The sequence below is a fragment of the Ambystoma mexicanum genome, chromosome 2p (genome assembly GCF_040938575.1).
Source record: "Ambystoma mexicanum isolate Mex_15411 chromosome 2p, UKY_AmexF1_1, whole genome shotgun sequence".
Classification (NCBI taxonomy): domain Eukaryota; kingdom Metazoa; phylum Chordata; class Amphibia; order Caudata; family Ambystomatidae; genus Ambystoma; species Ambystoma mexicanum.
Genome location: NC_090923.1, coordinates 1,092,081,648 through 1,092,094,385, shown reverse-complemented (window position 1 = coordinate 1,092,094,385; position 12,738 = coordinate 1,092,081,648). Strand labels below are relative to the sequence as shown.

Genomic DNA, 12,738 nt, shown 5'->3' with positions numbered 1-12,738 from the left:
CGAAGCCCAGATTGCAGTGCCCCCTTTTGCAGACGGACACGTGGATTTTTCATGCTCACTGCCCTCCCTTAGGCCCAATGGTCCCAGGAATTTCACGTCTGTGTCTCTGTTTTAGCATGTGCAACCACTTCCATGCACTTTACTACATTGTCACTGCATCAACGGAAACTGAAAGGGAGAGTGCTTTGGGTTACCATGAGAGTACTGGAACCAGAAGTATGAACATATTGCAAATGTAACAAAACCCACATGTTTCCCATTTAGAGAACATTTTGTTTCACCCTAGCTTGGCATGGCTGTGAGAAGCACAGGTGGCATTCTTGGGCTTTCCATTTTTGGCCCAAGGATTTGCTGGATCCCGCAGCTGATGCCTTCACAGAAGTAGGTTCCTACATTCACTGCAGTTATTCGGGGTGTTATGAGCAGAACGAGGTCCACCAGAACCCCCCCCCCTTGGGTACTCTGTCCCGTTCCTGCGCTCCTGATGGAAGGCAGCCCCTCTTCTCTCTACGTGACGTGTGCACTCTGCTCACCATTTTGATGATCTCGGGGTACACGGGCTCGATGAGGATCCCTCGGTTGGTCGCAATGCATTCCACCAGCTCGTTCAGGGCCGCTCTTTTGATCTCTTTGCCCTTCAGGTCAGCCACGCAGTCCAGAAAGTCAAAGAGCACACAGCACTGCTGCAGTTTCTTGCAGAGCAGGTCATGCAGCTCTGACACAGGAACATCTGTAGAGATGAGAAGAGACAGAGAGAGGGGGAACCTTTAAGCCTTCTTACATGGAAGCAAATTGAATACAAATTAAAGCTTATACTTGGTGGCACGTGAGGACCGCCAGGCCCATTCAACCTGCTCTGCCTTCTCATCACTTAGTACTCCAAATTGTCTCTATACCCACTTTTATCTACTCCATTGCTAACCTGCAGCGGTGTTGCTAGGTCTGAAAAAGAGCTGGGCTATGCTAATGTCGCGACGGTCAGGACTCAGGGCTAGCTAGCCTTTTGGTTGTAGCCCTTGAGCTTCTATCCGGGGCTACAATTAAAAGACCAGGGGCTATAGCTCTCCCAGACTGTCCTATAGACGCCTATGCTTGCCTGTGTTCTTCTCAGGTCTGTTCAGTTTGTCGGCTTTGCCTCCTGTTCTGGGTCTTTCTCTACACTATGGTTTCATTTATCGTTAATGGCCCCTTATTTAGTAAATATGTTACCCAGAAGAATGTCTGCCTTTCTCACGATCATAACATGAACTTCTATGAAGAGAGATCACCAAACACTCGCAGGTTTCCGCGCCATGAAAAGACATTCTCGGGTGTCTAACCAAACTATACCAAACTTAAAGTAAATGGGCGTGGGGGTATAGATGGTAATCGAAATCATATGTTTGTGTTATTAGGTGGAAATCACATCACAAAAGTCATCTGGCACATATGTTCACATTTCAAATAATGCTGTATTTTTTTAAAGATGCCTGTACATTAAATAATGATACATAACATCATTTTTATTAAAGAATTATCCTGGAAAAATGTTAAGCTAATTAACATTTTGCAATAGGTCTGCAAAGGACACACATTCTGAAATAATATGACATTGAGGAGTATTTCAGCAGGTTTAGCAATATAATAAACTATTCAAAACAATTATGCAAGCAAAATAAACCACAAAGTGACCACAAAGAATCACACAAAATAAACTGTAAAAGGTCAAGCTAAAAAGTAATGAATGCCTTCCTGTCTATGGAAAGACGGCCCGACTCCTATCACAGCATTTCACGCAGCTGCATGAGCTTTCTCAAGGACACACTATTGGGTTTATGTAGGCCTTTGTTTCGTCTTGAGCTGGGGGGGGGGGGGGGTGTGTGTCTGTCTGTCAATGGCTCACTATGTTTATCAATGTTTTATAGTGTTTCTGAGCAATTGTTGTTCTATCTTTTTTGGTCTTGATGGATGTTTGTCTCTCTCTGTATACATGTATGTATCTGTGAGGTTGTGCATCACCAACACTGTGGGCCTGATTCATGGAATGTTTTCCAATGGGATTGCGCCATTATAAAACACTTCCCTGAATCAGGCCCTATGTATTTGTCTCTGACGCTGTGTTTGTGTGTGGGTCTGCAAGCCTATGTATGCATGCGGTTGTGTGTGTATATGTGGGTATCTTTGCAGCTAAGTGTCTTAGTATGGCTATCTGTATGTGCACACGGAAGTGTGCCTGCCTAGGTGTTTCATTTCTTTTGATGTGTCTTTGTGTCTGAAGCTATGCATGTTTTTGTATCTGATGCCGTGCTTGGGTGTGTATGTCTGTGCCTTAGGACGTGTGTTTGTTTTTATGTATGTAACTTCGGCTGTGTGCTCGTTTATGTGTCTGAGGCCTTGCGCATGTGTTTGAGAAAGTGTCTTTGCGTTCCTCTGAGGCGGTATGCTCCCAAGCCTGTGTGGCTGCATGGGCGTGTTTTTCTGAGGTTGTTGGGGTGCACGTGTGTCTGTGTTTCAGAGGCTGTATGTGAGGGGGAGACCCTGTGCTGTAAAGCATCTCACTTGCCACAAGTGAGCCGGTGCAGTTTTTCTTGGCGGTCTGATCAGGGGGTGCTGCTGATGCCACACACACCGCCTGGTCCTGATTTCGGAAAGTGAAGGACTCAGACTGACAGGGGCGGGGGTGGGGGGAGAGGGTTCAGCTATTTTCTTGGCTAGCAGCATGACAAGATGTACAGGACACGTTCTCCAGCTGAAGCGGTGACAGATCCACTCGCTGGAGCTTGCCAGACGCCTACTGCCTTGAATTAATGTAATCCTGTGATTAATACCAAGAGGGGAATCAGCGAAAAAAGGCTTTTATTCGCTCGCACACAATTTCCGTTCGGGTCCCTTTCTTTTCTTCTGTTTCATCATTGTGGAATGTGCATGCTGTAGAGGTACGCAAGGCATAATTAACACAGAACGAAGCGGAGGTGGTCATCGAGATAGTACACGAGTGAGCACCAGGGTCTGCAACCTTTGGCTCTTCAGATATTCTGGACTACAATTGTCCCAGGAGGATGGCTCAGCGGCAGCGTGCTCGACTTGGGAACAAGACGACATGGAGCAACACAGGTGCGATCCCTGGGTCCGCGCTTAGAAACCTCTAGGTATTAAGCGCGTTATAAATAACCTATCACATCATACAATTCCCATGATATCTGGCTAGTGATTATGCTGGGTAGCGATAGGGGGGGTGAGAGCTAAAGGTTAGGGCCTGCAACCTTTGGCTCCCCAGATTAGTTAGTGGAGGGGAGAGATCATGGAAGATGTAGTTTAAAACGTCTGGAGAGCTGCTGGGTGCAGACCTCTGGACAAATGCAGCCTCAATGTGTGCACTACCTGTATGGCACAGGTTTGGCCCCAACAGATCTGACCCACTCATTTTCCAGGAGCAATACAATGAATGCTGTTGCGGTGGACACTATAAAAACTGGCAAGTGTTATGCAAAGCTGCTAGTAAAGTCCACACATCTAGTGTTTCAGTCACCCAGCTCATTGGTACTAGCTTGATCAATTTCAAAAAGGAAAAAGGCTGAAAGTCCAGGCCACAATTGAAAAGTGTGGCCTGCGGGTTACAGACCGATCTCTGCAGCAAGCACACTGAGTAATCACGCCATGTTAGTGTGTCTAATCACGCCCAGGTCCACGGTTTATTTGCAAGCGTCCTTTCCCTGAGGTGCCTTGACGCTAGCAAACCCTGAGAGCAATCATGCAGCCCCTGCAGTTCACAATTCCTGAGAACTTGTATTAGCTATGGGTTTAGCTGGGCACTGCAGGCCTTTGCCTGGCATTGATGAAAAGCGTTTGCCTTTTTCTAGTTCCACATATGCGAAAGGTGTTCATCAACGTCTGCTCCCGAGTCTCCTTTGCCATCTATTATTTCTTTTCTCCCCAGCTGCACCCCGATATTAATTGCTTTCTGTAAAGGTGTGCCCCTGGTGTGCATGCGCAGGAGGGATTCTTAGCACCCGCCTGAGACTGGAGAGAAAAGCAGCTGCCTACAACCGCACGTTAATCTCACGGACATCTTACAATATTTGTCCTGCCTTTGTGAGCTAAAGGGCTACAAGAGATGCAACTTTACATTTAAAATGGCACGTGACCGTGATACGAGGAAGTCAAAAGTGTGCACAAGGGGCCAAGGAAAAACAGGACAGAATGGGCCCTCCAGCCAGAGCCCTTATTGAGACAATCACCCTATTACCCAAAGTATAAAAGGCTGCCAGTTTTCACTAACTTTGTGGGGGAGAGGACAGTGTTTCTACGAGGTGCTGTTACTAAGAAAAGAGCAGGTGTGGTGAAAGGCTGTAAGAGGTGGTGAGGAAATGGAAGAGAGGAAGGGAGAGGTTGGAGTAAGAGATTAGAGAGGAAGAGCAGGAGGAGTGAGATGAAGTGGACAAGGAAGGGCGACACAGGAGGTGGTTGGAAAGTGAGAACAGGAGGATGAGATGAGCAAAAGCTGGAAAGAAACATAAGGGCCACCAAAGAATAGAGATAGTGGCGAGAAAGGGACAAGTTCCTGGTGTAAACAGGGATCACTTACCAGATGGAAAGTACTGGACAAGGCAAAAGGCCTGTTGAGGACCGGGGCACTGCCGCTGGTAAGGACCACTTGGAGAGTTCTAGGAAAGTTGTAGGAGCGCAATGCCTTCTTATGGATGCAAAGCGTCTCAGTGATGCCAGGAATACAGGGTGTGGATCGGATTAAGGGGGCAGTGAGCAGGCCATCAGCGCAGCCCCAATACCTTAGTGTTACTTCACAAGTGGGGGAGACAAAATATTATTGTGTCAATCACGAATAGCCAAGCCAAGGAGAACCCTAAGGAAAGCGGGAAAACTATGCATCTATCCAATTCAGACTGCTGAAGACACAAGTGCACCAACAACCACCAAGGTCTTCCAGCAACCCAACAGGCAATGCAGGCAAGGCACAGATGCCAAGTTAAAACTAAGGTCTCAGAAAATCAGACCCCACCACAATGAAAGAAGTGCCCAAGGACACTTTATTTCGCGGAGACTGGCTTTGTTCAAGAGTACGCTGAGAGAGACCCCCAGGAACCTTGCTTTGTAGTACAGGCTCTGGACCTTTGGACTCCAGACCAGTGGTCTAGTTAGACACAGGGATACGCTGTACTGTTTAGATGATCTTGGCATGCTTGATGCTGTTGGACTGTCTCTTTATGTCCCACCTTCCCTGATTGGCATTCCTCCACTTCCCATACATTTACTAAGCCAGTTGGCCTTGTACTTTGTGTCTGTGTGTGCTGTGAACTCCTTTCTGGCGCCTGTCACTGCTGAAACGAAGACTCCAGATCAAACTACAGGGATGTATTACTTGAAACATAACCAACTTAAACATCCGCATTTCGTTCTTCCACTTAAGGTCAAAGGATTGTGAACAAATCAATGTACTTTTAGTACAAAAGCTTTTGGCCACAAATGTAACGCATCTGAATAGCAATATCTATTTCTATGGGAAAGATAACTATCAGACACGAAGACTTATCATTGAAACATATCGGGGTGAAATAATATTGAATGTTATAATACAAGACAGGCAACAGGGGACGGTTTTGGCTCAAGTTCACGTGTTTACTATTATTAATCAGAGTACATTATTTCCCTGCAGATAACCTATCCCATCTGTATCCAGAATTCTAACTTGAAGAAAGGTATACAAAATTCAAACTTGTATAGAAGACACTTCTAATTATTACATTATTGCTGTAATTTCCTCTTTGGAATATGCACTAAAGAACAGAGTGATGACTGGACTGGGAAGCTCCTTTCCCTGTTTAGATTTCTAATATTCATAGAACCACTCATCACACAAATCAAAACCTCCCCAGTCTTTCATGCTTATCAATTAACAATGTTAAATGCCATATCTCAGCTTCTGCAGTATTGTTTATCTAGCTTACCCAAAAGAATTATTTCCATCCTTGGTGCAGGATCGCTGACATATTCAAAGGACACTCAAGCTATGCATTAGACTATTGAATTACTTACAATTAATTGCATATGCTCCATAGACTTGTGCTTATCCTCTGAGATGGTGTGGCAAGTCGATGCAATGTAATATCTTGGATCTATGTTAGCCTCCGGACTCCAACACAACATATATATGTTATAAACCTGAACTTTAAGAAGATTACGCAGCTGGACCTGAAATACTGCCTTGACAACATCATGTTATCCACATCTGATTTAGACCCTCCTATTTTTACTGACACCTTTAATAACCTTATGCTCTCCATACTGAATCGTGTGGCGCCGGTTAGGAGCAAACTGGTTAGAGATAATCCTTCTCACCAGAAATGGTTCACACAGGATCTGTGCCAAACGAAAACTCAGAAACGTCAGGCGGAGACCAAATGGATTAAATGCCCTTCAGTAGACAACAAAGCCCATTGGAAGATCTTCGACAAAGACTACAGGTTAGCTATCAACGAAGCTAAAAAGATTTCTAGAACGGAGAGAGAGCAAACAACAGTTCTAAAAAACATTTTGAGATTATGAAGTCTTTAGAGAAACCCAGTACTCTTTCCTTCGCTATAGCTCCCACGGACCAAGTCTGTGCTGACATGCAGACTGCCTTCGAAGCCAAGGTGGACAAGGCGCGGGACAAAATCAGAGCTAAACTTTCAGATGATAAACATTTACCTTTCTGTCCTCCTCCTGTTCCTCTAATCAATAAATCAGAGCATATGTTTAGCTTCACTCTTGTTTCTCTTGCCGACATGATGGCCACCCTTTCAACTATGCGCCCCTCCCAGTGTCCAGAGAACACCATTCTCCCTAATTTAATCTTGGACCACAAGGATATCTTTGCATCCTTTTTGATAAGATTTGTCAACTCCTTTTTATGTCAGTTATCAAGTCCCCAATTCCATAAAGAAAGACCATGATTGGATAAGCACGCAGGAGAAGTGTGGCTTATATCTTGATTTCAGATCTAATCATTTCACTGTTAAGCTACATACTGTAGCTAGTTATCTTGTTAAAAGTCCTTCACTCAACTTCAGGAACGCTTTTATAAAGTGTACATTTGATCTATGACCATGCAAAGATATAATGGCAAGATGTGGTTTGATTGTAAAATCTACAATAATTGTCTCATTTGTCAAAGTGGCAAATCAGCCAGAGATATTATGCCATCCATTTACAGAATGCCCTCAGCTTACTAACATGTGTATTTTTTATTTGAAATGTTGCTTTGGTGAACTGGAAATTGTAGATGCATATAAGCTTTGGCAGTTCATGTTTGCATCTGAGTGTAACTCGATCAAATTAGCAACAATTAGATTCCTGGACGACCTGAATCTGGGTAACATTGAGGCATAATGGTAGTGTTCTATTGCTAGAATAAGTAAGAATTCTTATTCTGGTAACATGATTATGATGTGAAAAGTTAAAATTGATGTAAATATGGTGGTTGGAACCTTTGAAAGTCCCTAAGTAATAATGGCAGCGCTCACACAGCCATATACAGAAATGACATGTTTTCTTTTAACTTTAAGATGCTATTTCTAACTATGATATATAAAAGTACTCAGCATTTAAACAAATCTAGTGAGGAATTGCCAAAATAACTTTCAGATGGGTAGTTGTTTTGTATCAGTTACACATTGACAAATAATGGATGTATTCCACAAACTTAAAACATCTCATTGTTTTTTTAAATCATTTTAGAAATTGTAAAATTCATTTTTTGACTATTCTGAGTATGACATTTTAAATCTAAAATGTAACGAAAGTCATATTTTTCTTTCACTCTTTATTATGTAATCTTATCTTGCTTTTAGTAAATCATGTACTAAAAATGTAAAGGTTGGTGGATCTAACCATATCAATAAAAAATCAAAATAAAGAAATAAAAAAGAAAGCCACCATCACCCCTCTGGTTAAAAAGCCAGAACTGGACCCAAGTGAACCTGTTAACCTGAGATGCATCTCCAACTGTCATTTTCTCCTGAAGGTGCTTGATAAATGTGCTACTAACCAAGTACAATGCTTCATGGAGAAGACTAACATGCTGCATCCTAGACGGTCTGGCTTTAGACTCCTCCACAGTACAGAGACCACTCTTTTAGATCTGCAGACAATCTCGGATGGAGGTCGCTCTGGCATGCTGGTTCTGCTGGATTTATTGGCGGCTTTTGACCTTCTTGACCATGACCAACTGCTGCTCGCCTTAGAGAAACATGGTTGCTGCACTCCAGACTCAATTCTATGTGTGAGATCATTTCTCCAGAATCGTACCTCTCGAGTATGTTGGGGTGAGGCCACTTCTCCCTCTTCCCCCATTTCCTGTGGGGTCCCTCAGGGAGCATGTATGTCCCCCTTACTTTCCAACCTTTATATTCAACCATTTTGTTACCTGTTGGATGAGCTTGGAGTGTACTTCTCGAACTATGCTGATGACATCCAGCTATTTGAGTTATCTGGAGTTTATGCCAAGGACGCTGTTCTTCAGACCATCTATCTTTGCGTTGAGACCTGGATGAGCAACAACTGAATGTGTCTGAATGGGGATAAGACCAAGCTGTTCGTTTTTGGCACCAAGCATGCTTGAGCAAAATTCGACCCCTGCTACCGATCATTCTCCATTCACGGTTGTCCAATTTCGGTCTAACAGAGTGTTAGAACTCTGTGATTCTATCTTGATCCTCTGCTTAGTGCAGACGCTCATATCAACCAGACAGTAAAAAAATGGTTCTTACTACCCTAGACTGCTGAGAAACCTGCTTTCCTTTCTGTCAGCATCTAGTTGCTCCTCAGTGGCCAGTGTGGTTGTGATGTCCAGATTGGACTATGGCAATGCATTATTAATTGGGGCCAACAAGAAAAACATCCATGCCCTCCGCACTCTTCGAAGTGATGCAGTTCGCATTATCACGAAGAAAGCTATAAGAGATCACATCTCTGACATCTGGCGAGATCTCCATTGGCTCCCCAGGGCCTCCTGTCTGGAATTTAAGGCTGCCTCTCTAGCCCATAGGGCTTTATATGGTACTGCCCCAGTCTATACCAAAGAACTGTTGTCCTTTTATGAGCCACCAAGGAAGCTGCGCTCCTCTGCCTTGGCGCTGGTTAACATCCCTATATTCGCCCTCTACAGTTGTCTAGGCAGATCCTTCCCCTTCAAGGCCACGAAAATCTGGAATGCCTTGCCTTTGGAGCTCAGGCTGGTAAAGGAATACAACCCCTTTCGTCCAGAGATTGAAAACCCTTCTTTTCAACTAACGCTCTCTACAGCCATGCCTACCAGAAATAGAACCAGCCCCGCTTCTGACTCTCTTGCCCACGTTGGTCACCTGTCCAATCTTTTTTGTTTGTTCTGTTTCCTGTGTTTGTGCTCCCTGATGCCTGCGGGTTTCGGCGCCCTACAAATAAATAAGTTAAATAAATAAAACATACTTATCAATATAGAACACATTTAAGGGGAAGATTATAAGGTTAACTGGAATATGGTCCCCGTTTCATCTACCTGTTGGATACATGTTGAACAAATACAAATTATATCACCATTAATTATTACCTGTATTTTACCAGTCATTAGATAAGATTCTAAACCTACATTACTTGAAATGCTGCACTCCAAGGATAGGTTTAGACAAGTAAAATCTTTCTGAAGTAGCTCCGAACTTCTCAGACTCAAAAAATTATCATTATAGTGTGTGGCGGCTCCCAAGTCCAAATGGATCAAATTGACTATCTTTGAACCTCATTATGTGGTCTTCAAGAATAATATATGGACTCTGACTAAGCCCCTGCCTCGCTCTGGGGACACATAGAAGGGTGACCAAAGGAGCCAAGGACCTTCCAAAGCTAGAAGATGATGAATCGAGGAGAGGCATGGGAAGGATCCTCTGGCGACTTTTACTTACCTGCGGTATCGGGCAGCGACGGTCACATAGAACCCATAAAAAAGCATGAACCTTTCATTAAACAGATTACTGGCCCTTAAACGAGAATGCATCATTGCATAAGAAACCATGCTCCTGCTTGTAAAGACTACTGTAGAACCTGTAACAGGGTGCCACAAGGTACTAATTGCGTTCAAGACATTTACAGGATCTGAAAAATATTCTTTTCTCCATGAGTCAGCCAGGTTGATCTCCGTAAGCGGCACAGCACACAGCCTACACCAGGATCTAGTGCCTTTAAGCATCGATGCAACACCAACCAAGAAAGCCAAAGGGCTGACCGCAGTGAAATAGGTAACTGACTAGGCTAAGACCCACCCAAACCTTAGTCAAATCCCATTTGTCACATTGCTCACTGTGTTAGGCTGAGGGATTCACAGAAAGCTCAAGACTAAGACGCAAGAATTGACTGAGGTCAATTGGAAGCAAAACAAATAAATTAAACTTATTTTCAGGACCACTTGACTCGGTTCAACCCACTCTCTCCATTAGTTCATCCTTCCTGGTGGCAAACAAAGAATCACTCACACTCTGGGGGTTTTAAATGCCCCACACGTATTTCTTGGCTGTGATGACTTTCATTTCAGAATGTCGCTCATCTGTTTCTCGTCCTCAAGACATTTGCACCCCCACCCATGGGCCTAGTGTCCTCAGAACTGGGCCACTCATACTGCTCTTTATGATTCTGAATAGGATTGTGTTGGTTGAAGGGGATGGTGTGCTTAGCCCCTTCTCGGGTGTCATAGGCTGTTTTGACCCAGTCTTCTGCGCCAAGCCAGGAGTCTCTTCAAAAACTCTTTCCTAATGTGTAATGATAATTTCTCTCCTTCTTTCCATCCTCATGTCTCTTGAGCTTTCCTCCTCAACATTCTCCATTTATCATTTATCTACTGTGACCTTCTTCACCCCACTTCTGGTTGCTCCTCCACTTTCTCGTCCTCCTGGTTCTCATTTCCTTCTTGTATTCTTCACCTCTTCCTTAAAGCCCCGCTATAGCTCAACAGTCTTCTTCTCTGCTCCTCCTGTGTAACATTCCCTGTGCCACCCCTCCACCCCTCATTGACTTCCCCGTCACCACCTCCTCCTCTCATACCCCAACAATATACTTCTTTGCTACTCTCTAGCTCACTGTTCCTCCCTCACCTCCTCCTCTACTCCGCTTTATGATGTCCTCTTCATCTCTTCTGCTCTGCCAATCTTTCGGCTCATCCTCTTTCCTCTTACTAATGTTCTCTACCCCTCCTCTCCTTCCCTTACTAATGTTCTCCCCAGCTGGTTACCTCTCCTCTGCTCCTCGTTCTGCTCCCCCTCACCTCCTTCTGTTGTTCCCTTTGTCTCCTCTGCTCTCAACTCTTCTCTGCCTCCACTCCTCTGCTCCTCGTTCACTTCCTCCACTCTGCTGCTCTAAAACCACATTCTCTCTTGTTGTTCCCTACACCTCCTCTCTGCTACTCCCCTCCATGCATAAACTCGTTCTGTCTGCATTCAACTCCCAACTACCACCCCCCATAACTGCGTGTCACCTTTTATGATCGTAGGTCTGTGTGTGCCTGTTACTTATAACCTTAAAACATTCAGCTGGGGGTTTGTTATTAGCGAGCTTCCTTTTTGGCCATCTCACAGAGAAGCTACAAAACTCCAGGGACATCATTTCACCAAAATGGCAGGGGTGGCGGAAGTGACATCACACGACCCTTGACCCCCTGATGACATCACAGGAAGTAATGTCTTTCGGCCCAACCCCGAAGTGACATCACGGGAAGCGAAGGGATACGTACTTTCACCCCTTGAAAAAAACAGGAAGGGGCCTCACATAGCATTGTTCCTAAGTACACAACAATAAATATGGTTACAATATCATTATAATGTCATATACATATCATACAAGAATGAATCACCATATGTTTCGTTAATATAGGCCCATATTACCAAATTAATGTGAATGCAAGTAGACATCCATGGCCAAATGATGATGTGTTATTATAAAGCACTTACGCTTAAGCGCTTTATATAGAACAAATATACATACAACATCACCCAACCTGTGTTGGTTCTCATTTATCAACCTCAGAAGGACGAAAGGCTGAGTTGAGGTGTTTAAGATCAGACTAAATCAGGGACTCAGCCCCTGAAGTGTGCCTGAAATAAACCTTAATTAAGTCTAGCAATTATTGTACAGAATTCCAGAAAGACAAATTATTTGTTATTCCTATTCTTTCTTATTTACGGCCACTGCTCAAAGTGTTAAGCTAGTGCAACCCCCTGTTTTTTGTAATTTGTTTTTAAGATGCCTGAACAAGAAAGCCAGCCACTCCAGAAACAAAGAGCCACAGGGCACTGGCAACAGCCAGACCAGGAGTTTACATTTAAAAAAAACAAAAAAATAAAAAATGTAACTTTTCCGCCAAAATTTTTGGGGTAGCAAGGAAGAACACAGGGTTAGCAAGGGAGACCTCTGGGTTCGCAGTTGCGACACCTGGTGACCCCCCCCAAAATGACGACCCTGCAAAACTCCTTGCTTCATGTTTGCGTCTTTTGTGCTTATCCATGGCCTTAGACTGTAACAAGGAAGGCACCAAACTTGTACCTTTGCTGCCAGGGTCACGCACCTCACCTAATTAACAGGACCTACTGGTCTGCTGAGAGGTGTCCCAAGCTAAACTAGAAAAGAGACCCCTGGGTGCTTAGATAGGTGTAATGAAACACAGCTAGGATATCTGTCCTCCTCTAATGCAGAGAGGGGTTCTGGGCTGCTCTTTATTCCTCCCATAGCGCTGGCGTGTGTGGG

The 12,738-nt window shown here is 44.2% G+C and overlaps 1 protein-coding gene across 1 annotated transcript in view; it reads right to left on the bottom strand.

The window, feature by feature from the left end:
• The window catches only part of PPP2R5B (protein phosphatase 2 regulatory subunit B'beta), a 574,560-nt gene that overhangs the window by 256,000 nt on the left and 305,822 nt on the right, over window positions 1-12,738 (bottom strand). Inside the window, exon 2 of the mRNA XM_069645079.1 lies at window positions 534-730. Coding sequence (XP_069501180.1) covers window positions 534-730 — 197 coding nt within the window. The remainder of the gene's footprint in view (window positions 1-533; window positions 731-12,738) is intronic.